The 27,906-nt window shown below is 35.9% G+C and overlaps 1 protein-coding gene across 5 annotated transcripts in view; it reads left to right on the top strand.

Annotated features, from left to right (window-relative positions):
• mms4 (Methyl methanesulfonate sensitivity 4) overlaps positions 1 to 27,906 on the top strand; it is a 371,357-nt gene that overhangs the window by 256,548 nt on the left and 86,903 nt on the right. For all 5 annotated transcript variants that reach the window (XM_090390525.1, XM_090390520.1, XM_090390521.1 and 2 more), the window contains one exon: positions 1,092 to 1,284. In XM_090390525.1, coding sequence (XP_090246651.1) covers positions 1,092 to 1,284 — 193 coding nt within the window. The remainder of the gene's footprint in view (positions 1 to 1,091; positions 1,285 to 27,906) is intronic.

Here is a 27,906-nt window from a genome sequence, read left to right as displayed (position 1 = left end):
GTGACAGTTTTGTTGTCTTCTGTGGTAGTCAGTGTGTGGGGGGGAAATTTTGGGGAGCATTTAGTATTTTATCTATCTGTCTACCACAGGAAGACTACAACAAAACTGCCATCCCATACATTAAAGGCATTCATTTTTTTTTTTTTTTAAATGAGGGTAATTAACCCACCTATGTACGAACAATGCAACATGCATCTCGCATTCATCATGTTCTGGTGGAACCTCATCACTTCCCACAAGAAAGGATGAAATCTTTTACTAATCTGGCCAGGCACCTTATCAGACTCGTACAAATTGCATGAAATTTGCAAGTTTTTAAAAATAATTAGTTTATACAAGCCCAATTGATTATATATTTAATTTATATGTAGATACAGGTTTGCTTTAATTTTTTTAGAATTTGCTTTTTTTTTTGTACACATTGCAATATTTACAACAATTTTCAGCTTGTTATTTACTCTATATTACAGTTTGTTATTATCTTGAGTACCAATGTAACCTTTAGTTTGGCACAGTATGACTTTTGCTCTCCTTATGTTAATAAATCACTAATCAACCAACCAATCTGCATTTTCTTATTTATTCATAGTGCAAAATAATTGCTAAAATTGTTTCTAGCATTTACATTCATTTCTGTGTGAATCTTTTGAACTTGTTCATAGTGAAGAATTTATGGCGATAAAAACACGTGCTGGAATAATTATAATTAAGAAAATAACACTCGACGTTTTGACTTCTCTATTGAGGTCATCATCAGGAAAACATACATATGCACAGGACACAAGCTACATGACACTACACAAATGTAAGATAAATCTCAATGCTTTATTTATTGTTTACCCTATCCTGGCCTATGGCAAAAAAAATTAAATAAAAATAAAATGATTGAATAAGATGAAAATTAATTCACAAAGTTTTGAATTTCTTAATTCAGTTTATTGAGTTAGCATTCATAATACTAGCCTAATATTATTTTAGGTTAGCATTACAGTGATATTTTGACTTAATTTTAATTCAGTACTATAAATAATGACATGCTGTTAAATTCTTCAAGCATTTTATATAGTAAATTTCTTTTCTTCTTATTATAGGAGAAAGAAGTATCATCAACAGGGATTTTCATGGTATGCAAGCCTGGACAGTACAAATTCAGTTAAAGTGGGTAGAAATGGTGAGAGATTAGCTCACCTGTGGCAACAGCAAATAACACAATTTCCTGGTGTAGGGAAGGAAGTTGCTGAGGCAATAGTTGCTTGTTATCCAACACCACAGTCACTTCTAGAGGTAGGACCATGCTTCTTCATATCTGAATGGTATAAAAGTTTGATGTAGTAATGAATAATGTATGTATCGAAAAATATTTCGTGAGTATTTTGTATGCATTCTCAGTCTAATAATAGTAGTAAGTAGTAATATTACTTCTAAGCCTCCATGGAGTCTGAAAATTCATTGTGGGAGGTTGAACACTCACAGAACCACAGTATAACTATCTTACCTTGTCTTAAGATATTCAGTATTGGAGCACTCACCAATGCATTCCACTTATTTACCACCCACCATGCAAAAAAAAAAAAAAAAAAACTTTCATATTCTTACTCACGTGACCTTTGTATTCTTCTTCTTCCTTTCCAGGCTTATAGGCCAAGTGGCCTGCTCCGGATTCAATTCCATCTTTTTAAGGGTCTTCCTCTGCATCGAGTACCTTTTGGGTGGTAATTTAGAATTTGTTTAGGTATGCTGCTTCTATTCATTCTTAGTATGTGTTCTTTCCATTTTTCTCTATAGCAAATAACTGTTTCATGGGGATAATCTCTTGTTCTTGCATAACCTTATCCTATGCAGTAATTCTCCTATATACATCTGATAGGCTCCTGTCACCAACTTGTACATCTCAGTCATATTAATTCCTCCTATCTACCAATCTTTCCACTCTCTAATATTTTATTGCGAGATATTATTATTATTTTTCTAACCCCCATGGAGTCACAAGACTTATTGAGGGAGGTCAACACTTGAGCACAAGTCTGTCATACCAATCCTTAAAATCATCCACAGTCTACACATTCACTACCAGGGCTGCATTTACCATAAGATGCATTAGGCGTAAGCTGAGACCACATTTTAAAACCTTACATTTGAACAAACATTTGAAAATTCTTAAAAAAAAATTCTTCTATACTGTCAGTGTAGTGAAAGAACATAAAGTTGTCTTGTTCCATTGCACTGATTTAAAGAATACAAAGCAGCAAATTTACTATTACTAAATAGATTCATTGCAGAGACTGATTTCTAGTCATTTCAAGGTCGATTATTTTCACACATGTGAAATTCGTTTTTATTTTTGGGAACAGACACAATAAATAAATTGTGCAGCAAAAAAGGATCAAATTTCATAAGATAGTAAAGGAAATTCCAAGTAACACAGTACATGTAAAGACAATGACACAAAGTTCGCTCCACCACAGTTAATCTGTTAACAGCTCTAAAATTGTCATTCAGGGATTAACTGCAGGGGGGGAGGTGATTATTATTATTAACATTTGACCTCCATGGAGTCCGAGACTCATTGTGGGAGGTACTCATGACTGCATACAATGCTGATCCAACTGTGTCTTAAACTGATTCAATGTGTTCACATCCACAATGCACTCAGGCAATGCATTCGACTCACAACCACCCTCCATGCAATGAACTTGCCTCTCACTCCCTTGCTCACACCCTTATACAGTTTCCAGTAATGGCCTCTTGTTCTACTCTCCTCTCCCATTCTATGAAAAATCTCTTCCATGTCTACCTGATAACAACCCCTGACCAGCTCATGTCTCAATCATATCCCTCCTCTTCCTCCTATTCACGAGGCTCTGCAACTTACATTCTCTCAATCATACTCTACATTCCAGAGACCACTGACTACTTGATAGTCAGTGGTCTTTGTAAATCTTATCTATACCCTTTCCAACATATTCTCGTCACCATGAAAACCCGGCAATTACATGATAAAAAGTAGAAAGCCAATGAAGTTTTGATCCATGAAAAATGCTAGGGTGGTCTGGCTATTTCAACAACTGATAGTTTAGTTACTGTTATTTGGCTAGTATTTGCAAAGCAGTATACAAGTGTATATTTCTAATTACATGGTTAAAGTAGTTATCGCAATCGGTAAGAATATGTTTCAATGAATTTATTATTCTTATTTTACTGCTACTCATTTATTTAAAAGAAATTATGATACTACTGTTTCTATTTTTGTATTTTTTTAACTTTTAATGCAATTATTTATTTTATTTATTTATATGTTTATTTTGGATTTAATAAATATTTATTTTGCTTTTGATAGTATGATGCACATCATAATGATGCCAAGAAAGTTTAAATCTGGAGCTAGTAAAAGAAAACGACTCAGAGAAAAAAACAAACAAACAAACAAAAAAAAAAAACGGTTAAATAGTCAAAAGGGGACAATTTTGTCTTTCTTACGTAATTCTGTAAATGAAGGAAGTGAAGAATTTCATAGAGCTGAAGTTGTACCTCAAACTTCTTGGAATGGAAGCGAAACATTATATCAGTATCAGGAGATGAAAGTGAAAATGAAGAACATCAAAATAATGTGAAAAACATAGAAGGAGAGAAAGAAGTAAATGAAACAAATTAAGAGGGTTTTGAAGAAAATTTTCCATCGGAGTCTGCACTTACCAGCAAGCAAGCTATCTCTTATCCTACCAATATAGCAGTATGACCAATTAGTATTAATGAATAATTTATTGAACATATTTTAATAAATATGCCTCAGAATGTTGGGAAAATCAAAAATATAAAAAAAGAATACACAGAATGCAATAGAATATATGTCAGAAATGTAAATGAATCACATTTTTACTGTAAAAAGCAAATGGAACAAAGGAGAAACGAGAGTGGCTAATTTTTTCAGAAACCAGCAAAGCAGTTTATTGCTTTGTTTGTAAATTGTTTTCTAAGTCAAATAATAGCTTAATGAAGGGTTTTAATGACTGGAGAAATATAACACAAACTTTATGTGATCACGAGCATTCTATTGAGCATATACAAGCGATGTACACATATTGCAAAAGAAAATCAAGTTCTGTAAATAGTCGAATTGATTATGAATTGATGAAACAAATACAATCTGAAGAAAATTATTGGAGAGAGGTTTTAAAAAAATCATCATCACGAACCATAGGCTCACTGCCTTTTGGTGTCCGATGCCTCCTTCACTATCTTCTTCCACCCTTTTTTGTCCAGTGCACCGTGTCACAGTTTCTGTAAATCCATTCCACACCAGTCCTTTATGTTGTCTATCCATTCTCTGTATGGTCTATCTCTTAAAGGAGGAGGAAAATCCGTCTCACTTTACTTATTTTGGGGGAGAGGTGGGAATAAAAACATTCCATTACATGATCAAATGCCATCTTCATTTTCTGTTTACACCATCCAAATACGAAACATGAATGTCTTTATCTTTCCGTCCTCACTCATTCTGCAGATGTCTCGAAATAATTGCAGCTTCCATTGTATAATCTTCTGCATTAGATTCTCCTTTGGTTGTATTTTCCAATAGAGCTCTTCATTTGTGATTTTCTGTACTTCTTAGAATCTTCTGTAACAAATTCTTTCAAATGTCAAAATTCTTTTTTTTGATTCCTTATTTATTACCCACGTCTCAGATCCGTACAGTACACCGCTGAAGATGCATGTTTCCAGTACTCTTAGTTTTGATTGCAGGCTGATTGCTTTACCTTTCCAAATGTTATCCATGGCCTTCAGATTTGTTTTTCCCTTTGTAATCCTGATCTTTATTTCATTTTTACAGTCCAAATCATATGTCATTTTACTTCCCAAATATGTGAATTGTTCTACATTTTATATATCAATTCCATCCACTTGTATCATTTCTTTCATGTTCTTCTCACCAAATACCATTGTCTTTGTTTTTTCCAAGTTCATAACAAGTCCAAATCTTTTCCTTCCTCATTTAACAGTTTCAATGTTTTTTGTAGTTCTCTTTTATCTTATTATCTCAGATTGTTAATTCTCATCCCATGTACTGAAATTTCTTTTGCATCTTCCTTCATTTTATCCATTGCTCTTTCTAAATGTGCGATGAAAATGCTTGGTGATATTGGGTCCCCCTGTCTAGTACCTCTGCTTGTTCTAAACCATTTCCTCAAATCATCACCTATTCTAACTGCTGCAATTACATTATTATACAAATCTTTAAATATAGCTATTAGTTTTCTGTCAATTCCATAGAATTCTAGCACTTCTAATGTCACTTTCTAGTCGATACTGTCAAATACCTTCTGAAATTCAACAAAGCAAGTATATGTTTTTGTTTTTTCTCCTAGCTTTCTCTGCTATTAACTGCATTGTCAAAATCTGTTGAATTGTAGTTCTATCTTTCCTAAATCTTGCTTGCTCATCTGCAAGGTATGCTTCCAATTATGTTCTCAGTCTTTCTGTCAATATTATCATCACCACCTTACCAAGGTGACTTGTCAAAGCAATTGTTCTATACTGTTCACATTCTAGCTTATTTCCTTGTATAATGTCACTAATATCAATTTTACTCACTCCTCTGGCATTTTCCCTTCCTTCCATACCATATTACATAGTTGGTGTATTTCTGTAACTACACTTTTGCCACCATATTTAATCAGTTCTCCAGCTATGTTATCATTACCAGGACTCTTGTTGTGTTTTAGCTGTCCTATTGCTTTTCTACCTCTCCTCTTAAAACATCCATGCCATACTCATTACCTGCTGGTGATATCTGCTTCAATTCTTCAATCAATTTCCCAACTTCATCTAATTCTAGTTTTTCTTCATATAGCTCACTATAGTATCTTGTCCACCACTGTACAGTTCTACCTTAATTCATCAATAGTTTGCCTTTTTCATCTTTAATTGTGGTCTGTTTGGGTTGGCACCTTCTATTAATACTCCTAATCATTTTGTACACCTCCATAGTTTTATGCTCCCCATAGTGCTGTTCTATATTTTTGCATTGGGCTTCTAACCATTTCATCTTATCCATTCTGACTGCTTTTTTCACCCCATTACACTTTCTTCTATATTACTCCTCTATCTGTTCTAATGTATCCCTTCTCTTCAACATTCTCTTCTCCTATACTAATGTCAGTGTTTCTTGTCTAATCCCCTTCTTCTTGATCTTCTCTTCTTCTGGTACTGTTTCTCTTCTGCCTCTTCCGTGGCCTTCATTACTACTTTCACTCTTAGATTCGAATTTCTTTCTTTCTCCTCACTTTTAAGTTTCTCTTCTTTAAAAAGAATAATATCTACCATTAAGTTACTGAGTAAACTAGGACTAGCATTTACAGGCAATACAAATGTTTTTTTTTTCTGATTGTTGCATAAATTATTTATCGTGTTTACATTATTTAAGCGAATTTGATACTTTTTTTAAAAAAAAAACATCACATGAAAATGTATGCCAACTGTGGTTTTGGCAGATCAAATTATCTTTCTTACCACACTTGTGATGAATTCATAGCATTAATAGCTAATAAACAGGAGAAAAATTAATATCAGAAATTTAGGAAGCTGTTTATTTTGCAATAAAATGGTTCAATGCCGGATGTTGCCCATAACGACTAACTAGCTATTATATTTAGGTATGTTACAGCAAAGTCTGACATTAGAGAAACATTTATCGAGGTTCATCAGTATTACACAACATAATTCCTTATATTTAGAAGAGATAGTATTAAAAAAAATAGAAGAATTATCTTTGGGGATAAAAATGTGCAGAGGTCAAAGCTATGATAACGCTGGCAATATGAAAGGTGTCTATACAGGTTTACAAGCTAGGCTGAAAAAACATGGTCCCTCTATACATTATATACTGTTAATAATTGGTGGATTTTTATATAGATAAGGATATTCATGGATATTATATCTTAATATTAATCGTACCATAGAGAATGATCTCTGTTTCTAACAATTATTTTTTTAATTTCCGAGTGTACCTATATATTATTATATGCACAAGGGTTCACTCCAATTGGTGCAATGATCTTAACTCTTTCAGAATCCAAATAATCACTGACTCAAGACCAAAATACAAAATAAACACATTTAATATAACAAAAACAATATATATACACTTCAAACAAATATTACATAACTAACTACAAATTAATTGGATCCAAGGCCTTTTTAAAATAAACTTACACTTAAGACGAGACTAAACACTTTGTTTGCATAATCACAAAATGTTCATAGCCAGTTTCTTTCTCTGTCAAGGCCCTTTTCAATAGATATATGATTCTGTTCTTCATTTTTTACACATGTAACACACATTAATTCTGCCTGACTTAATTCTTTCTCTTTTCTTCAGTAGAAATAATAGTCAGATCCGGCGTCCTTAATACAGTTGAAACTTCCTAATCAGAGTTTTCTCGAACATTCCTTTAGAACGTAAATAGCAAATTCTTCTTTTATTCACTAAATGCTTATTGACAGTCTTAACTCTTCAATTATTATAATTGCAGCTATTTTGCTTGCTTCAGTTTAGGAGTGCCCCTGTTTAGATGTCATTGGCTATTTACTCATGGATTCTTAGGGCATTATGAGTGTAGATGTACTAAAAAGTATATGTAGCCTAAGGAATAGAAAATTGCACATACCTTTTTCTGGGTGTTGTGGCTTTTCCTCAGTCTGCGATGTCGAAAACTGCAGAGTGTGGGGGGGGGGGGGGTAGGCAGTTTGGTAGAATAAGTTAGAAAAACCAGGGTTTTTTTCGTAATATATAGAAACATATACTTTTATATAGGGTGGGGAAAAAGTGAAAGGGTTAATTTTTTTAAAATAGGGAGGGGGAAGGGGAAAGGTGGTTGACGGGGTGTGGACCGTTTCGACTATTCGTGGTCGTCATCTGAACACATTGGGAAAGTGGAAGCTATGTCAGTTCGGGTGAGTGTTTCTGCTTTAGAGGTGTTTGCGTTGTCTCCTATTGGTCAGGGTTGTGACCTCAATTTTATGTTGTGAAGCTTCCAAAAACTTAACTCTTCAAATAAAAAAAAAAACTTACAGTTCTACAATTCCCTTTTCGGAATCTACTATTAATCTTTCAATTAGTGTTTCTTCCAATATCATCATCATCATCAAATTCCTGCCATGTACCCTCAAGGGGTGTACAGGATATGACAGTACTACATGAAAAAATTACATCATTACTAACTTCCTATATACAATTTTCCTCCAAATCAGTCTGTTACTTGCAAGACTCCAACATTATCAGATCTTATATTTCTATCGTCTAAGGCACTTTGTACCGTATCAATCCACCTATATCTTGGTCTTCCTTTGGTTCGTTTTCCTGCCAACCTGGTAGAGAACACTTGTTTTGCTAATCTTTCCTCTCCCATTCTATTTAAGTGACCATACCACCTGAGATTAGCTCTGCTAACGCATTCCTGGATGCTGACAATGTCAAGTTCTTTCCTAATATCCTCATTTTTAATATGATATTGCCATTGATGCCATCTGTTCACGCCTCTAATCTTTCTCAGGGCTCTCATATCTGGGGTCTCTAGTCTTTGGTCAAGTGTTTTACTTCTGACCCAGCTCTCAGATCCATAAGTTAAAACTGGTTTGAACACTGTCTTATATACAGCTAATTTAGTGTTCCGACTAATTTCTTTCTTATTCCATATGAATTTATTCAATTGTCTTCCCACCATACCAGCTTTGCTGATTCTGTTGTCTATTTCTATATTTAATTTACCATCTTCAGTAAAAATCGTGCCTAAGTAGCTGAAATGTTTTACTTGTTCCACAGGTTTTCCATTCACAACACAGTTGACATTTTCAATGATTCTGCCTATTTTCATTGTCTTTGTCTTTTTATTGCTGACCTTCATACCATATCTATTACAACAGCAATTGAATTTAGTCAGAGAATCTTGCAGACTTGTAGCAGATTTATTTAGAAGTATAACATCATCCGCATAAAGCAAAGAGCTGACATTAACATCTCCAATTTTGATATCAGGTTTAATACCACTTTCCTTCATAATGTGATCCATATAGATAATGAATAACAGAGGGGATAATGTACATCCTTGTCTCACACCAGATTTAACATTAAACCATCTTCCTGTACTTCCTTCAATTCTAACTGCTGACTTACAACTCAAATAAAGACTAAGTATTGCTTAATATAATGCCCCATTGACACCATATAACTGCAGCGTATTGAATAGCTTCTCTCTTGGCACCTTGTCATATGCCTTTTCCAAATCGACAAAACTTAAATACAGATCTTTGTTATATTCCCGTGCTTTCTCGACTATTTGTCGTAAAGTGAAGATCTGATCCTGACAGCCTCTATTTGGCCAGAATCCAGCTTGTTCTTCACCAAGCTTTTCTTCCACAATTCTTCTCAACCGTTTCTCAAGTATATTTGCATAGATCTTGCCAGGAACACTCAGTAGTCATCACTGCTTGTTTCATTTAGCAGTTTTTCAAAGTAATTACTCCATACTTCAAGGATATCTTTTTCTCCTGTTTTCATGTCACCTTTATCATCTCTAACTTCTTTTACAGCACTCTTTCCTCCATTCCTAAGCTTCTTCAACAGCCTCCAGAATATTTTGCCACCTTCTTGATATTTATTTTCTATATTCTTGCCAAAGTCCTCCCATGACTTTTGTTTAGCTAGTTTTACACACTGTTTAGCTTTCTTACATTTGTCTCTGTATTCTGTAAGAATAAAAGCTGACTTATTTGCCAGGAACTTTTGATATGCTTTCTTCTTTTCCTTCACTGCCTCTTTAACACGTTCGCTGCCAACTACGAGTATACTCGTAGTAGGTGAACCTGCTTCACAAGCCAGCTACGAGTATACTCGTAGGACGCTTACCGCCGGGAACGAGATTATTGTAGTGACCTTGAAGAAGCCAAAATGCTTGGCTTGTGGGGCTAGCATCAAAACTGTGTATTCTCATAGACCGTATATGCTCTGTACAAGCCAACTACGAGTATACTCGTAGGACGTTTACTTCCGGTAACAAGATTATCGTACTGACCTTGAAGAAGGAAAACTGCTCGGCGTAGGGGAACAGACCATGCCAAAGTAGCGTGGCAGCGAACGTGTTAACTTCCTGTGTTCACCAGGGAGTTCTAATTTTTTTATCCTTGCACACAACCTGACCACATGCCTCTCTGGCAGAATCAATCAATGTTTTCTTCAGAGTTTGCCACTGAATCTCCAAGGTTTGATTCCTGTTCTCAAACTCTTTCATTTTCTTTTCAATAATCTTTCTGTATTTTAGTCTACAGTTCACATCTGAGAGCTGCTCAACTTTTATTCACTTTAAAACTTTCTTACATGTTATTCTTTTCAATATGAAATTCAATTTTATCCTGCTGAAGACTAAATAGTGATCACTTCCAATTTCAAATCCTCTGTACACTCTGGTGTCCTGTACCAGGGAGAAAACATCACTATCAACAATAACATAGTCAATGAGACTTTTCTTATTCCTAGCCTCTTCTCTCCATGTGAATTTGTGCACATTTTTATGTTGGAACATGGTGTTAGTAATAACCAGTCCATGTCCTGAGCAGAAATCCAACAGATATTTGCCATTATTATTAGCTTTGCTCTTTTCTCCAAAATTTCCCAAAATATTTTTGTATGTCTCACAATCATTTCTTACTCTGCTATTTAGATCCCCAACAAGGACCAACTTTTCCTTTTTCATTGTGTCAGTTGCTTTTTCTAAAGCATCAAAAAATTCCTCCACTTCTACCTTAGTAGAACCTTCTGTGGGACCATAGGCACAAATAAGTCTCATTGTCCAGTTCCCCATTCTCATATTTGCCCACATTACTCTACTTGAGACTGACTGCCATTCAAGAAGATTAGCCTCGTATTTTGTGTTGAATACTATGGCTACTTCTTCTTTTCCTTGATTGTCATTGCCTGAATATAACATTTTGTATTTATTGCTCAGAAAGATCTCACCAGTTTTGGTCTTTTTTGTTTCAGTCACCCCTATTATGTCGATCTGGTACTTATCTAATTCCTCAGCTAGCTCCATTTCTTTGCAATTCAGGCTTCTTACGTTGATAGTACCGATCTTTAACTCTGGTGATGTTGAGTTGGAGTTTGTTTTCAGATTTGTTCCAGTAGCTGACTTTTCGCTGTTTGCCCTGGTTCCCTGGCGAAAACAACGGGGGCCTTGTTTAACCGGGCGACGCCCCAGCCGGCATGAAATTTTGTCATGTTGTACCATCATTTTTTATTTTGGTTTAACCAATAAGGATACAATTTGGTCGGCTAAATCCCAAATTGCCAGCCCATCCTCGTTCGTTCAGTAGCAAAGTAGATACCCAACAGGGTGCACCACGAGAAGGTGAGGATTGGAAATTAGGTCAGAAGCCTTGGTCGGTTTCTCCGCATTCCTTGAAAGGCTATGTGGAGGTCTCCTCTCAGTTATACAGCTTTGACCCTTAAGCACCCCTCCAATATTCCATTTAAAACGCATATAGCAATATTTTCCTTTTATTCATCCATGCTTATTCCACTTTGAAACTTAATAGTTCCACGATTCCTTTTTCGGAATATACTATTAATTTTCTTCCGACTGTCACTTAAAAAAACTTAAGTTCCTTCCGAACCTAAATGTCTGCCGGTCTGTGTTCTAAATTCCTCCCGAACGCTATCTTGTTTACAGCTGTTACTCAGATATCGAATTCTTTCTTGTCAGCTGTCAATCACTCATGAAACTTCTCGGCGAGCATGCGCACTCTGTAGCAAGTGAGAAACTAAGTACTGTATAATGGCTGACACATTTGTTTCCATTAGCGACAAGAGAATGTCTTCATAAAACACAAAACTTAATATTTCAAACCATAATGAATTTGTTTAAAGTAACACAACTATTCAAATCCGGTAAGTACATAAATTTTGAACTGCTTTACATATTACTTTTAACAAAACAATTTCCATAACGGGCACATCGCAAGTGCCGACAATGCGTGTTATGAAAACAAAACTAATAAACATATTAACATAAACAATACGTAAAAATATTCAGAATTTTAATTATGATTATTTTTACAATACCATGCTCTAGTTATTCAATAGCAACTTTAAAATTCCTTACCACACTTTTCAACAAAATCATTAAATCAAGAGAAATACCAGAAGATTGGAGAACAGGAATTATCATATCAATTTACAAGAAAAGTGATAAGAAAAATTCTAAAAATTACAGACCAATCACATTACTCAGCCATGCTTACAAAATATTTACAAGAGTATTACAGAACATAATAAAGAGCACAGATGAGATCATTCTAAACAGGCAGGCTTCAGAAAGAATCGCTCCACATTGGATCAGATCTTCATAATACAAAGACTAGCAGAATTACACTGGGAACATGACAAAAATATCTATTACTGTTTTATAGATTTTAAACAGGCATTCAGCTCAATAAATAGTTACTTTATTAAGAATATTAAAACAGAAACAAATCACTGAAGATACCCTACACTTCTTAGAAAAATATTATAGTCTCTCAGAAGCAATAATTAAATTTAATAGTATAACAACAGATAAAATAAACATCGGTAAAGGTAGCCCAAGAATGTCCCATTTCCCCATACATTTTTTAACATCTACGTAGAGGAGATATGGTTAACCAAGTCTTGGATGGAGAAAAAGGAGTCAACCTGAATGGTTATAACCTTAATAGTATAAAATATGCAGATGACATTGTAATGATAGCAGACACAAAAGAAAAAATGGTGAACCTAATAACTAAACTAAACAATACGGCTAAAGAATACAGCATGACCATAAATACGGACAAAACAAAAATCTTATGAATTGGAAAAAACAAAGAAAAAATAAACTTTACCTTAAATCGATCAACAATTGAACAAGTAAAACAATTCAACTATTTAGGAACAGTAATAATAAATTTAGTTTAATCCTTTATCCAAGTGTAAGCAAACAAAGTTTTCACCTGAAGTATCTTCAGGACTGAGGCAACTCATATTGCAGGTGGCCCAAGCTCTCATCAATCCTTGTCTCAGTATCTCCCATGATGCAAAGCACATCTCCTTGTGGACATGTATAATGCTATGCATTAAGGCACTGTTTCTCAACGTGGGGTGTACGCCCCACAGGGGGACAATTAGAAAATGTACATGTACATATTTATACATATTTATATTATACTTTTTCAGTATTTGGCTGACTATTATGCTGGGGGTGGGGGCATCAAAATATTTGAGATGTTGATGTGGAATATGATCCAAACACTGCATTAAGGGAATGGCCACTACCCAGACCGGTTTCTACCTTTATTGAATGTTCAAGTCAAGTACAGGTCAAACTCCAAAAACTCAGCATTGTTCCTCTCAGTAACAGGCTCACCCTGCCACTGAGAAGAACTCTCAAAACAGGTTGGCTCTACACTGTGGCAGGCTCATCCCACCACTGAGCAGAGCTGCTCATTTGCTCATATCTCATCAGAGGGGTAACAGTAGCTAGCAGCCGTGCCTCAGTCAACTTCACAGGCTGCAGCATTGCCATTCATTATCCCCCCCCCCCCCCCACACACACACCCAGGACCTGGGTGACAGCAACAGCCAAGTCTCAGTTAAAACTTCATGGACTACAGCATTGCATTGCCATTCATCACCCAAGCGTCCGACTGGTTTCAACCTTTATTGAGGTCTCGTCAGTGGGAGCCAGACCCAGAAGTGGTGATACTAAGGCAGAAGCAATGGAGAAGTCATATTTACCTATACAAGTTGCCGAAAGGTATACCACCTTATTATTAAATTACTCTGGATTTAGAGAAAGATGGAAGTTTTTTTCACTTGGTTAGACTAATAAGTTAAGTTTAATCCAAGTGTAAGCAAACAAAGTCCTGAAGGATACTTCAGGTGCACACCTGAAGTATCCTTCAGGACTGAGGCAACTCATGGTAAAGGTGGACCAAGCTCTCCTCACTCCTTGTCTCAGTATCTCCCATAATGCAAAGCACATCTCCATGCGGACATGTATAATGCTATGCATTAAAGGAAAGGCCACTACCCAGACCGGTTTCGACCGATAATTAGGTGCAAACTTTGTTTGCTTGCACTTGGATAAAGGATTAAACTAAATTTATTATAGTCTAACCAAGGGGGGAAAACTTCCAACATCTTTCTCTAAATCCAGAGTAATTTAATAATAAGGTGGTACACCTTTTGGCAACTTGTATAGGTAAATATGACTTCTCCATTGCTTCAGCCTTAGTATCACCACTTCTGGGTCTGGCTCCCACTGACAAGACCTCAATAAAGATCAAAACTGCTCTGGGTAGTGGCCCTTCCCTTAATGCATAGCATTATACATGTCTGCAAGGAGATGTGCTTTGCATTATGGGGAATACCGAGACAAGGAGTGATGAGAACTTTGTCCACCTTTACCACAAGTTGCCTCAATCCTGAGGATACTTCAGGTGCAAATTTTGTTTGCTTATACTTGGATAAAGGATTAAACTAAATTTATTATAGTCTAACCAAATGAAAAAACTTCCAATATAGGAACAGTAATGACAGAACACTTAGATACCATGACCACTATCAAACATAGAATATCGATTGCATTGGTCAACATTTAATAAGCTAGATAAAATCTGCAAAAATAATAAAATCTCCAAACCTCTAAAAATAAAATTATATGATGCAATAATAATAATACCCACTGTGCCATATGCTTCAGAAACTTGGACACGTAGGAAGACAGAGATACGAAAACCGAAGGCTTTCAAGATGAAATGTCTCATAAAAATAAATAAAACAAAATGGACTGAAAAGAAAACAAATGAAACTGTAAGACAAGACCTAAACTATACAGACTCATTAATAGAAAAGATCAAAAGAAGACAACTTCAGTGGTACGGACATGTCAAGATAATGTCACCAAAAAGGCTATCCAACTTTGCTCTACATGCAAGATTAAAAGAATAAAGGAAGACCAAGAACTAAATGGATAACATCAATAAAGGTCAATGTCAGATTACAAACTTATAGACAGCTCACGGCCATGCAAGAAACCAAGACCCCCTGGAGATTGTTGTGGAAACATGAAAGGCTCAGCCCAGCCTAACGGAAGAGGATAGTAAGTAAGTCATTCCTTAAATTTAATTGGCAACTATGCTGTGGAATCTTGTCTGAAAGCAGTGCAATATTTTTGTTTTATTCAAAATGTATATAATTACTTTTCATCTTCAACAAGAAAATGAGGTATACTACTTAAACATTTAGCAAAAAAATCTTTAACAGTTAAAAGACTAAGAGAAATGAGGTGATCTGCAAGAGCTGACGTTATATTGACTTTGAAACATTACTTGAACATCCATTTCTCCTAATGAAAACTATTTCTAAATTAGAGAGCTCATCATTGGCTGAACATTTTGACAATTCAGAAACAGCAATTTTAACAGTAGTGTGAGACAAAATTTTACAACTAATAAATGCTATTAGTAAATCTCTACAAGATCCAATATGGATTTGTTGTTAGCTAATAATTTGTTACAGTCTTTAGTTGGTTTTATTTTAGATATAAGAAATAGTTTTGCTGCTTTAAATGAAGAAGAGAATTTATTAACAGACGAGACAAAATTTTAAAGATGAGAAGGAAAGAGTGAAATGAAAAAATGCAAAAAAAAAAAAAAAAAAAAACGTGTGATGAAGTTTCACAATCTAACGATAAGATAGATTATATTAAATGGGAAAGAAAATTTCATTGTTAATACTTTTAATGTTATTTGGGATAAGCTAATTTTGGAAATTAATGAAAGTGCAAAAAGCTATTTAAGACATATTAGATATGTTTGACTTTATTATTATTTTTTTTTTTGAATAAAGATATAAATCAAGACAAGTGCAAGACTAGTATTAACAAAATTTTATAAACTAATGAGACTGATATTGACTCAGAAAAATTTATTGATGAAAATAAGCAATTTTTAATAATAAAGGAAGAAAAGTCTTCAATTAAAAATATGTACAAATTTATAAATGATGGGATAAGGTCTACTTTTCTGAACGTAGAAACAATTTTAGAAATATTTTTGATGATGCCTATTTCAACTGCAAGTGCTGAATGCTCATTTTCAGTGTTGAAATGAATATAAAGTTATTTAAGAAGCAACTTGCACCAAAATAAAACAAGTGACCTGTCATTAATATGCATTGAATCAGATGTAATGGACTCGATTAATTATGATGACATTATAGATATACTTTGCTAAAACCAAAGGGAGAGTTATTAATTTTTTTTAAATTTAGATTTTAACACTTTTTAAAATGCAAATATATGTATACCAATGTTTGTATACATATATTTGCTATTTTTATTATATGTTATTTTTATTTTATTAAAATGAATTATTATGGAAATGTCAACTGTTATTTTCAGTAAACTAAAAAAAAAAAAATGCGTATGAATTTGATTAACTGAAATAGACTTGTTCTTTTGAGGCCTCACAATGATGTTGCACCTAGGGCCTCCAAAAGTATAAATGTGGCCTTGTTCATTAACCTCTCAGGCAATGCATTCCATGCTCCTACTACTCTCCATGCAAAAAACTTAATGCTTACCCTTCTACTCACCACTTCCTTTTGCAACTTCCAGGAATGGCATCTTGTCCTTGTTCCTTTTTCTCGTTCTATCATATGAAAAATCTCAGTGTTAATAAGATAATAACCCTTCAACACCTTAAATTCTCAATCATAACCTGCATTTGCTTTCTATCCACCAATCTCTACTGTCTGCATGCTCTCAGTCTATCCTCAAATCAAATTGTATAGGCCTGACATAATTTTTGTTATGTCTCTGCACCCTCTCCAAAGTTACTTCATCTCCTTCAAATACAGGTGACCAGATCTGAGCACAGAAATTCAGGTGTGGTCTGATCAAAGCTTTATACAATGGTGCCAAAAGACTGATCTATCTTAGTTAATGTTCTCCATAATATTGCAGCAGTTCTGAGATTTATTTACAACCTTTGCGATGTGACCTTTTAACTTTAAATCTCTATCCACAATCACTCCAAGATCTCTTGCTTCCTTCACTTCTTCCACTATATCTCCACCAACTGAGTATGAAGCATCCCATCTGTGGATCCCAAATATTAATACCTTATGTTTAGTTGCATTAAACTGACATCCCCATGCCTTTGCCCACCCTTCCAGCTTATTCAAATCCTCTTGAAGAGCCAAAACTATTATTAATAACTCTCCCAATCTTCACATCATCATTGTCATCTGCAACACATCTCCCTGCAGACTTGCAACAATATTTTTGTCACAGGGTTCATCCCTGTGCAATTCCATTTGTAACCTTTATACTCCCTAATACTGCTTCCTCATATACAACAGAGAGTCAATCATCAATCCAATCCACTAACCTGGTATCCAAACTTATGTGATGCAACTTAAAAATCAACTTGTCATGTGGCACGCTGTCAAAATGCCTTGGAAAAATCTAAAAATGTGACAGTTTATGCCTTACCTTCATCCAGTGCTCTTGTTATGTATAGTAAAAGGTAACCAGATTATTAAAATAAGAGTACCCTTTAACACATCCATTCTGGTCTGCATAAATAATATTACCCTCATCTGCCCAATTCTGTATATGAGTTCTTACCAATTTCTCAAAATCTTAACAATTACAGAAGAAATATAAATAAGCCTATAGTTTAATACCTCCATTCTTCCACCACTCTTATTGAATGGTGCTATTTTACCCTCCTTCCACTCTCCAGGAACTTGTGCCATTGTAAGACTTTCAATAAACAGCCAAGTTAACAACACAGCCAGTTCCGTAGCACGTTCCCTTAAAATACATCTTGAAATTCCATCTACTCCCACTGCCTTATTGACATTTAGTGTACTCAGTACTTGTTTCGGAATAAAGCTAGTATCAGATGGAATACAGTCAACCCTCCTACAACGCAGTACTCTTATAACACTGTTTCCATATAATGCGGAGCCAAAATTGCGACAGCCCTCCTATAACGCGGTTTCCGTTCAACAACATTCCATCAACTTAATTGGTTTAAGAAGATTCTCTATAGCATGAATTTATCTATGTGTTAAATTTTTACAGGTGAAATTAACGGGGAATTCCCTTCTTTTTGGTGAAGGTACATCACCATTTTCCAATTTCAGTTATCAGGGAATTCCCCTATAAGCGAAGAAACGATGCGAGATTGTTCACAGTGCTCTGTTTTAATGCTTAAAATAGACCGTATTATAAAAAAATTCACGCAAATATGCAACAGCCAATCATATTTGCGTGAATTTTTTTATCCATACTGGAAAAAACTACCATCTAGAACCTTCATTTCGAAAAATGAAAGGCATGCTCCGTGGTTTAAACCTTCAAAACAACGTATCACTCTTCATATGTGCAGCAATCTATCAGGGAATCTGATGATAAAACCAATGATAATAAATCATTCTTCAACTCCTCGTGTAATGAAAAACATTAATAAGACCCAATTGCCTATATTCTGGCGATCTAATAAAACAGCTTGGATGACTCAAGATTTATTTAACGACTGGATTTATAATTGTTTTATCCTGGCGGTGGAAAATTATACGATAAAAAAAAATTTGTATTTTAAAGTTTTATTGGTTCTTGATAATGCTGGTTGCCACAACAAGGAACTGGATCATCCAAATGTAAAAATTGTTTTCCTTCCTCCTAACTGCACGTCATTAATACAACCTTTGGACCAAGGAGTCATTCAAACTTTCAAAATGTACTACACACGCAGATTTTTCCAAACCATTTTCGACAGATTAGAAAATGATGAAAATAAAACTCTTACTCAAGCGTGGAAGGAATTCTCTATTTTAGATTGTATTAGAACCGTGTCATCAGCTTGCACGGAAATTAAGCCATCAACACTTAATACATGTTGGAAACCTCTTTTGCCTCAAATGGTTCAAGCAAGAAATGATATTTCACTCCCAGTTGCAGAAATAGTAAACATTGCTTCTCGTTTAAGCGGTATAGGATTTGCATTAAACCATCAAGATGTAGAAGAACTACTTCAGGAAGAAACCTTAGATGAGGAAGAATTGATGGAATTAGTTGATGCATCTACCTCAAATGCATTGGTAGACGAAAATATGAAAAACGAATGGGTGCCAAATCTCAATTTATATGATATGAAAAAAGGGCTAAATTTGGCTAAAGAATTTGAACTTCATTTCGCTCAAACTGATCGTTCAATGGTGCGCAGCGCAAAGTTTAAAATAGAGTTAAGAAACTGCTTAATTCATAGCTCCGTATAGAGAGGTTTTAGTACAGTTAGAAAAAAAGCTACGATTGAAAATCAACATGAAGATTTGTCAAGTGAGGAAGACATTTGGCCGATTAAAAGATGAAGAGTTAGGCCACTCATATTTGAAAGCGAGGATGAGTGTTAAAAGCGTTCAATACACATCAAATTATATTACGCAATTTTACATAATTTTTTTGGTTTTGTTGGAAAGCAGTTTTTTAGTTTAGTTTAGTTTTAGTTTGATTTTTTTTATCATTTCCTTGTATGAACTCTTCGATTCAATAAAGATAATTTTATTGTACTTAACATATTATCTTGCCTTTTGTGTTTGTAAAATTTTTTCCACAACCGTATGCACCGTAACTTGACGCTCTGAGAATGCAATTTTCATACAACGCAGAACGAATCAAACTGATTAACAAGTGATTTTACTTACTTCTGAGTTTCACTCAACGCGGTTCCCATATAACGCAGTACGAATCAACCTGATTCGTACTAATTCTGAGTTTCTTATAGCGCGGTTTCCATATAACGTGGCACGAATTAACCTGGTTTGCACATTAAATCTGAGTTTCTTATAACACGGTTTCCATATAACGCAGTACGAATTAATCGCGTTATAGGAGGGTTGACTGTACTCCAGTAAAGTGATCATTAAATAGCTCAACTATGTGTTATCTACTTCAGTCACCCATCTCCACCCAGCAAGATGATCTGTCCAATATCTTTTTTCCTCCTACTCACCACATAGTGAAAAAATTCATTTAGATTCTCCTTGTACTGCAGTACCAGTCATCTCTCATATTCTAATTTTTCTCTCCTTGAATGTTTTGGAGATCTGTATTTAAGGTGATACTGGTTTAAGGCTCTGGAGATTGTGATGATATGTAAATTGCTGGGTTTGTTGTCTGAATGGGAGGAATGTAATGTGCTGTTGTGAGCAAAACTGTGTATTGGGTTGGTAGTCTGCTGGAGTAAGTCATTTATATATAGAAGGAATAAAGTTAGTGAAAGAACTGAGCCTTTTTGGACCCCTGCATTGTTTGTATACTTACAAGATAAGGAACCACTCATCATCACCAAAGTGAGCATCCAATAAGGAAAGCTGATAGTTCAACTGCAGAAATCAGGGATCAGATCAAGTGATGGGAATTTACTTAATATGCCTTTGTGCCAAACTCAGTCAAAAAAGTCTTGGAGATATCAAAGACATTGCCTTGGAATTCACCAAACTTTTCCACAGTATTTGTCCAGATATGCATAATATGAGTGAGTAGATCACTGTTGATCAACAGTGGTGGAAACCATACTGGTGGATTCATTTATTAGCTGATAGTCTTCAAGATAGCATAGCAGATGAGTGTTCATAACTCTTTTCCTTAGTTTCAGAAATAAATTTGTTGCCCATTTTAGGGATAGGTTGAACATGGAATAATTTCTGTATTAAGGTATATAAACGGAATAAGATTGTGTATAAAGATGACTGAGAATGTCAGTGAACTCTGGAGCATAGATCTTGAAGATAATCAGAGGAATGAATCAGGGCTAGAAGACTTTTTTTTTTTTTTAGTATTCAGTTTGAGTAAATTCTCCTGATTTGTTTTTGGCTGATAGGAATAGGATGTATGGGATGGTTTGGGGATATTTACCAAAATCAGCAGTACAAGAAGTGGAAGAAAAGCAGGAAGTCAAAGATTGGCTTTTTCTGTGAGTGATGGTGCAACAGAGCCATTAGGACTCAACAGTTGTAGTGTGAGTGAGCATGAAAAGCAATTGGCTAAGCAAGCTGGTTCATAGTGCTACTACCACATTGGATGAAGAGTTAGAGGTGCATGGGTATGAGGCTGAAGAGCTGTTGCATAAACTAGATAAGAATTTAGCAATAGGGACTGGTGGAATATCAGCACTTTATGCCAAAGGCATGTTTGGCTGAATTAGCTAGGACTTTAGCATGTTTTATAACTTAAATCTCATCTCAGGAAAGATCACAGGATTGGAAAGAATTATTATCATTGTTGTACAATAATGGTGCATAACTGATGTGTCTAACTACTGACCAATCAGTATCTCGTGTGGCTGTTGGTAAGAATTCGCATATAGAAATGGTGAGACAAACAAGTTATACTCTGCAAGTAACAGGCATGTGTTTACTAAAAGGAAGTCATTTTTTTTAGGAGTTTGCTCATATTTTATAACAATGTTACAGCTGAATTGAATAAAGACTACGCAATACTGTTGTATTTTTCAAAGGCATTTAATAGGATACTACATGAAATGCTGTTGCGTATTATTTTCAGTTATCGTTGATAAAATTACTTAATATTGCGTAGTTTTGTTTGCCTTGCGTATTTTAGTGCGTCTGTTTGTGTGTTTTTGGTGTGTTATAACTTATTATTTGATAAAACACGTTGCAATAATTATGGCACCTGTACGAAGGAAAATGGCGGCCAGTAATGATGGTTCACCATCTTTATCAAAGAACAGTAGTATAAAAGAAATGAGTCAGTGTACTAGCTGTGAAATGTACGCTTTGCGGAATGCAGTCGGAGTGTGGATAGATGATAATAAAGGATTGAATGTGTGTAGAAAATGTAGGGAGAATGAAGAATTGAAGTGTATTTCGGATCGTGAGTGTGATATTTTTGTCAAACTTCAGAATGAAGAAAATAGCGATATGACAAGAAACGGCAAGGTTGTACATGAGAATTATGAAAGTGTGAACGATAGTATTAATGGTTTCTCAGAGAATCATTGAGTGAGATCGCGTTGTTGAATGGTGCGATAGAAAGGGCAAAACAGCAGCTAGAGTGCATGAACAAAAGTCGACTGAATGAACCAACCAATAATAAAAGGTATGGCAGGAAAAATAGGCGTATGAATGTGAACATGAACAAAATGAAGGATAGAGTGCTGTATGGAGACTCGTTAGTATGAGGTGTGTTAGTAGAGGATTTGACAAAATCGTACCAACCTGGTGCGACCATAAAGGATGTAACTGAGTCTATTAGAGAGCAAAAGGAAAGGGTGAAAGAAATGATTGTTGTGGCAGGTATGAATGATTTGAAAGGAGATAAAATGGAAATGATAGAAGACCTGAATGAATTGTTTGAGGTAGCAAAAGAAAAGAGTGAGAGAGTTAGAATGATTAGTCTTTTGCCACGGTATGACAGTGAAATGTTTAAAAGGAGGGCCATAATTGCGAATAATTTTATGCGTGGGTTATGTATGACGAGTGGTGTGAAATTTGTGGACGTGTGGAGCAAGTTTGATGGGCGAAAGGATCTATATAAGATGGATGGCTTGCATTTGAATGGTTATGGTGTAAGAAGACTTGAGAAAGTGTTGCTGAATGTAGTGGATGTGCAAATTCAGGGAAACTAGATTTGTTAAGGGGGGAGGAGTAGATATACAGTCCTTAGGGAGGCAGTTGAATGTAAGAATGAATATAATATGCTAGAGCAAATAAGGACAACAAACCAGAGTGGGATAGTTAATATAAGGCATCAAGGTAGGGTTGGGGCTAATGGGGGTCTTAAATTCATGTACACTAATACTAGGAGTATTAGGAACAAGAAGGAAGAGTTTTTGGCCATGGTTGGCACTTCCAGACCACAGGTTATTGGTATTAGTGAAACATGGCTGACTGTAGATGATATAGCTAGTGGGATTGAATGTGATTTGTATAGTGTGTTCAGGAATGACAGAGAGAATAAAATGGGGGGAGGAGTATTGTTGATGATAGCTGATGAGCTACAGCCAAGGAGAATAAAAGTTGAATTGCAGGATAGGGAAAAGAGCACATTTGAGGCCATTTGGTGTGAGATTGTGGCTAGCAGAACTAAATATATAATTGGGTGCTGCTATAGACCAGGTGATGGAAAAGATGGTGGTGACAGTATGCACAAGCAAATAGAAGAAATGAGTGGAAGGAGGGTGATTATTATGGGAAATTTCAACTATGGTCGCATTGATTGGAGTAAGGAGAGGACATACGGGAGGAAGGAATTGGATTTTATGCGGTTATTAAGGGATAACTATCTGCGATAGCATGTAATGGAAAATACTAGGGGTCAGAGAGTGCTTGACCTAGTAATTACATCTGAGGATTTGGCTGTAACAAATATGACCACATTGCCACCAGTCGGTGAGAGTGATCATAGGGTCTTGACTTGGGAGGTGGCTGAAGGTGTAGAATTTTCAGTTAAGACAGGGTACATGTGGAATTATCGGGCTGGAAAGTATGACAAGCTTAGGAGTTTGATTGGCTCAGTGCCATGGCATGTACAACTGCAAGCGCTAGAAGTTGATAGTGCATGGGAGATATTTAAGAAGTGCTTGCATGAAGCAATGGCTGACTGTATACCTAGAGTCCGAATAATAAATCAAGTAAGGGTTAAATGGATGAATAACACCATTAAGCTTGAGCTGCAAAAAAAGAAACAACTATGGAGGGAATTTAAGGAGAAAGGTGACCGCCAGGCACATGAACGGTATAAAGCGCAGGCCAGAAGGGTGACGAGTGTGGTAAGAAAAGGATTACGAAAGAACGTTGGCCATGCAGGCTAAAGAGAATCCTAAACAGTTTTTTAGATATATAGCAAGTAAAAGGAAAAATGTACATGGCAGAATGATTTTAAAGAATGCCGATGGTAGGGAGGTAACTGAATCAGTTGAGATAGCTGAGTTACTGAGTGAGCACTTTGCAAGAATATATCATCCAGGTGGTGACATTGCAGAAACGAATAAACCAGTAAATTATACGGGAATTGTGGTGAATGAAGTGGAGGTGAGTAGTCTATTGCATAACCTCAATGTCAATACATCTGTGGGATTGGATGGTATACCAGCTCGTGTAGTACGTGAAGCAGCTAAAGAATTGTCAGTACTCTTGACCATTTTGTTTAATTTGAGTCTCGGGTCTGGGTTAGTCCCAAGCAGGTGGAAGGAGGGGAAAATAGTTCCACTGCATAAAGGTGGTTCCAAGATTGATGTTGTAAATTACCGACCGATTAGCATATCAGGAATCATTGTCAAGGTCTTAGAGAAATTAATCAAGAAAAGAATACAGGATTGGATAGATGAAAATGGGATATTGTATGGGGGACAACATGGTTTTGTGAAGGGTAGATCATGCCTCAGTAACTTGCTCACGTTTTATAACACAGTGACGGCTGAACTGGATAGGGGTAATGGTATTACAGTGATACTACTGGACCTTGCCAAGGCCTTTGACAGGATTCCACATGGAACCCTAATCAGTAAACTGGAGCAGATGGGGATAGATATAGGGTTGGTAAGATGGATAGGAGGGTGGTTGAATGAGAGATACCAGAGAGTGGTTTATTCAGGAGTAGAGTCAAAAAGACGTCTTGTGACTAGTGGAGTGCCGCAGGGTTCTGTTCTTGGACCACTGCTTTTTAATTTGTTCATCAATGATATTGGAAAGGATTTGAGAGGAAGTGTTCACTTGTTTGCTGATGATGCAAAGTTGGGTAGAGCAATTGTGAGTGCACAGGATGTCAAAATTTTACAGGATGATTTGGATAGTTTGGAGGACTGGGCTAGGAAAAATGGATGTCAGTTTAATGTGGCAAAGTGTAAGGTTATGCACTTTGGGGTGAAAAGAATAGCAGCAGTATATCGCATTGGTGGAAGCGTACTCCAGGAGATTGATGAGGCCAGGGATTTAGGAGTGCTGGTGGATAGGGAGTTGAAGTTAAGGGGGCACATTGCAAAAGTGACTAAAACAGCTCACCAAATCACTTGGCTTATGAAAAATACTTTAACATGCAGAGACAAACAAGTTGTTGTTCTTCTGTATCGAGCCTTGATAAAACCCCATCTGGACTTCTGTGCCCAGTTATGGGCTCCAGGGTTTCTTCGTGATGGGTCGGAAGTGGAGAGGGTCCAGAGACGAGTGACCAAGATGATAGCAGGTCTGTGGAATGAACCTTATGAGAATAGGTTGAGGATTTGTGCGTTGCAGAAATTGGATGATAGGCAAAGGAGGGGTGATATGATTGAGACATTCAAATTACTGAAGGGTTTTTATAAGATTGATCCAGAAGATATTTTTGAAAATATGACTGGTGGTGGGAGGACTAGGGGCCATGCATGGAAGCTGGGCAAGAGCGTGGTTGACAAGGGTGTTAGAGCTAGGTTTTTTACTTGGAGAGTGGTGAATGAGTGGAATAAGCTTCCAGAGTCTGTTGTGGGTGCTACGACCGTGAATGAGTTCAAAGCAAGATATGATAGATACTGTGTGAATGTTGAATTGTTGGTCCAGACATGATGTTAGGGCCTCCCTCGATGAGTCTGTCGACACCTTGGAGTTTCCCGGAACAATAATAATAATAATAATAAACTTGGTGAATATGAGTTTGGAATATATATTCTTGACTTGGATAAATGGATGGTTGACAGACAGATATCAGAAAGTGGTATATGGTGAGTGTGAATCTGGCAGATTTAAGGTGACCAATGGTATAACCCCAGGGTTCAGTTCTTGGACCATGGTTATTCAGTTTGCACATTAATGACATTAGGAAGTATCTAATGGGTGATGTTCAGTTGTTTGCTGATGTAGGGCATCAGGGATGCTACTGATATCCTGTACTTACAGAATGAATTGAATAGGCTGCTGGAAATTCGGTAAATGAAAATGGCTGTCAGTTTAATGTTAGTACTGTAGGTGTACCAACAGTACTAACTTTGGTGTGATGAGATTTCCAATGGCATATTATATTAGCAGGGTTATGCTACAATAAACCAATTAGCTATTGATCTTGACATATTTTGGAATAGGAATTTGTAGTTCAAACATCACATAGCAAATTCAACTCAAAGGATTATTGCATTGTTGAAGTGAACCTTGACACATAAGAATGAGAAAATAATTTTGCCTCTTTACTAGGCCCTGATAATGTTAATTTATTTTTAACAGTATTGATGAGAACACAGGCTGATAAGAAAATAATTACTATTTTAATAAATTTAGTTTAATCCTTTATTCAAGTGTAAGCAAACAAAATTTGCTCCTGAAGTATTTTCAGGACTGAGGCAACTCTTGGTAAAGGTGGCCCAAGCTCTCATCACTCCTTGTCTCAGTATCTCCCATAATGCAAAGCGCATCTCCTTGCGGACATGTATAATGCTATGCATAAAGGGAAGGGCCACTACCCAGATCGGTGTTTCAACCTTTATTGAGGTCTCGTCAGTGGGAGCCAGACCCAGAAGTGGTGATACTAAGACAGAAGCAATGGAGAAGTCATATTTACCTATACGAGTTGCCAAAAGGTGTACTTCCAAAATAATTACTATTTATTAACTACTAAGTAATTATTTTAATATCACTCTGTGTTCTCATTCTTCTTCTTATTATTGTGCTATCTTCTCTCGAAGGTCAGCGACCATCTTGGCGAACAAACTGCGCTCTTGTGCTAATCTGAGCAGTTGTGCACTGCTCTTTCCTGTCCACGTCTTGATGTTGTCAAACCATGATATTCTTTTTCTTCCTCTAGTTCCTTTGCCACCAATTCTTCCTATCAAAATAGTTTGTAGAAGTTGGTATTTGCTGTTTCTCATGATGTGGCCAAGATATGATGTTTTTCGTTTCGTGATTATTTGTACAAGATGTTTAGCTTTGGCAATGGATTTTAAGACATCTTCATTGGTAATTTTTTCTGTCCATGATATCTTTAGCATTCTTCTTTATAGCCACATCTCAAAGGCTTCGATTTTCTTGATGGTTGTTGCCTTCAATGTCCATGTTTCAACTCCATAGAGCAGAATAGACCACACGTAGCATTTCAGCATTCGGCATCTGACTTCCATGTTTAGGTCTTTATTGCAGAATAGTGTTCTCATTTTCATGAAGGACTGCCGTGCAACTTCAATCCTTGTATTTATATCTATTTCTGGATCCCACCGTTCATTAAGCCAGCAACCAAGATATTTATATCTTGACACTTGATCAATATTTTTCCCATTGAGTGTCAGTTTCATTGATGAGGCTGGATGTTTGCTGATGATCATGTATTTTGTCTTGTTGATGTTTATATTTATTCCCATTCTTTGGCTTTCTATGTATACTCTGTCAATGAGTTTTTGGAGATCCATAATATTATCTGCAATTAGCATGGTGTCATCTGCATATCGAAGGTTGTTAACAATCTTTCCATTTATTGTGATTCCCTCTGAACATTCTTCCAATGCTTTTTTAAAGATTACCTCTGCATATATGTTGAACAGGAGTGGTGAGAGCACACATCCTTGTCTCACTCCTCTTTTGATGTTAATATCACTGGTGTCTAATTGAACGGTAGCTGACCGATTCCAATACAGATTTGTTATTAGTCTTATGTCTTGTTCGTCTAGCCTTATTTGTTGAAGGACTTCTATTAAGTTAGTGTCTGACTTTGTCGAATGCTTTTTCAAAATCTATGAAACACATAAAGACAGATTTTGTTTTCTTAGAGTTTCTTCACTTTTTCTATAAATACGATTCTGAATTACTTTCAAAAATATTTTTAATGTTTGGCTCATTAGACTAATAAGTCG

Source organism: Typopeltis vanoorti, chromosome 3 (genome assembly GCF_054136105.1).
Source record: "Typopeltis vanoorti isolate ZY-2024b chromosome 3, IOZ_Tvanoo_1.0, whole genome shotgun sequence".
Taxonomy (NCBI): Eukaryota; Metazoa; Arthropoda; class Arachnida; order Uropygi; family Thelyphonidae; genus Typopeltis; species Typopeltis vanoorti.
Note: the sequence above shows the minus strand (reverse complement) of the source record. Positions and strands in the feature narration are given on the sequence as shown.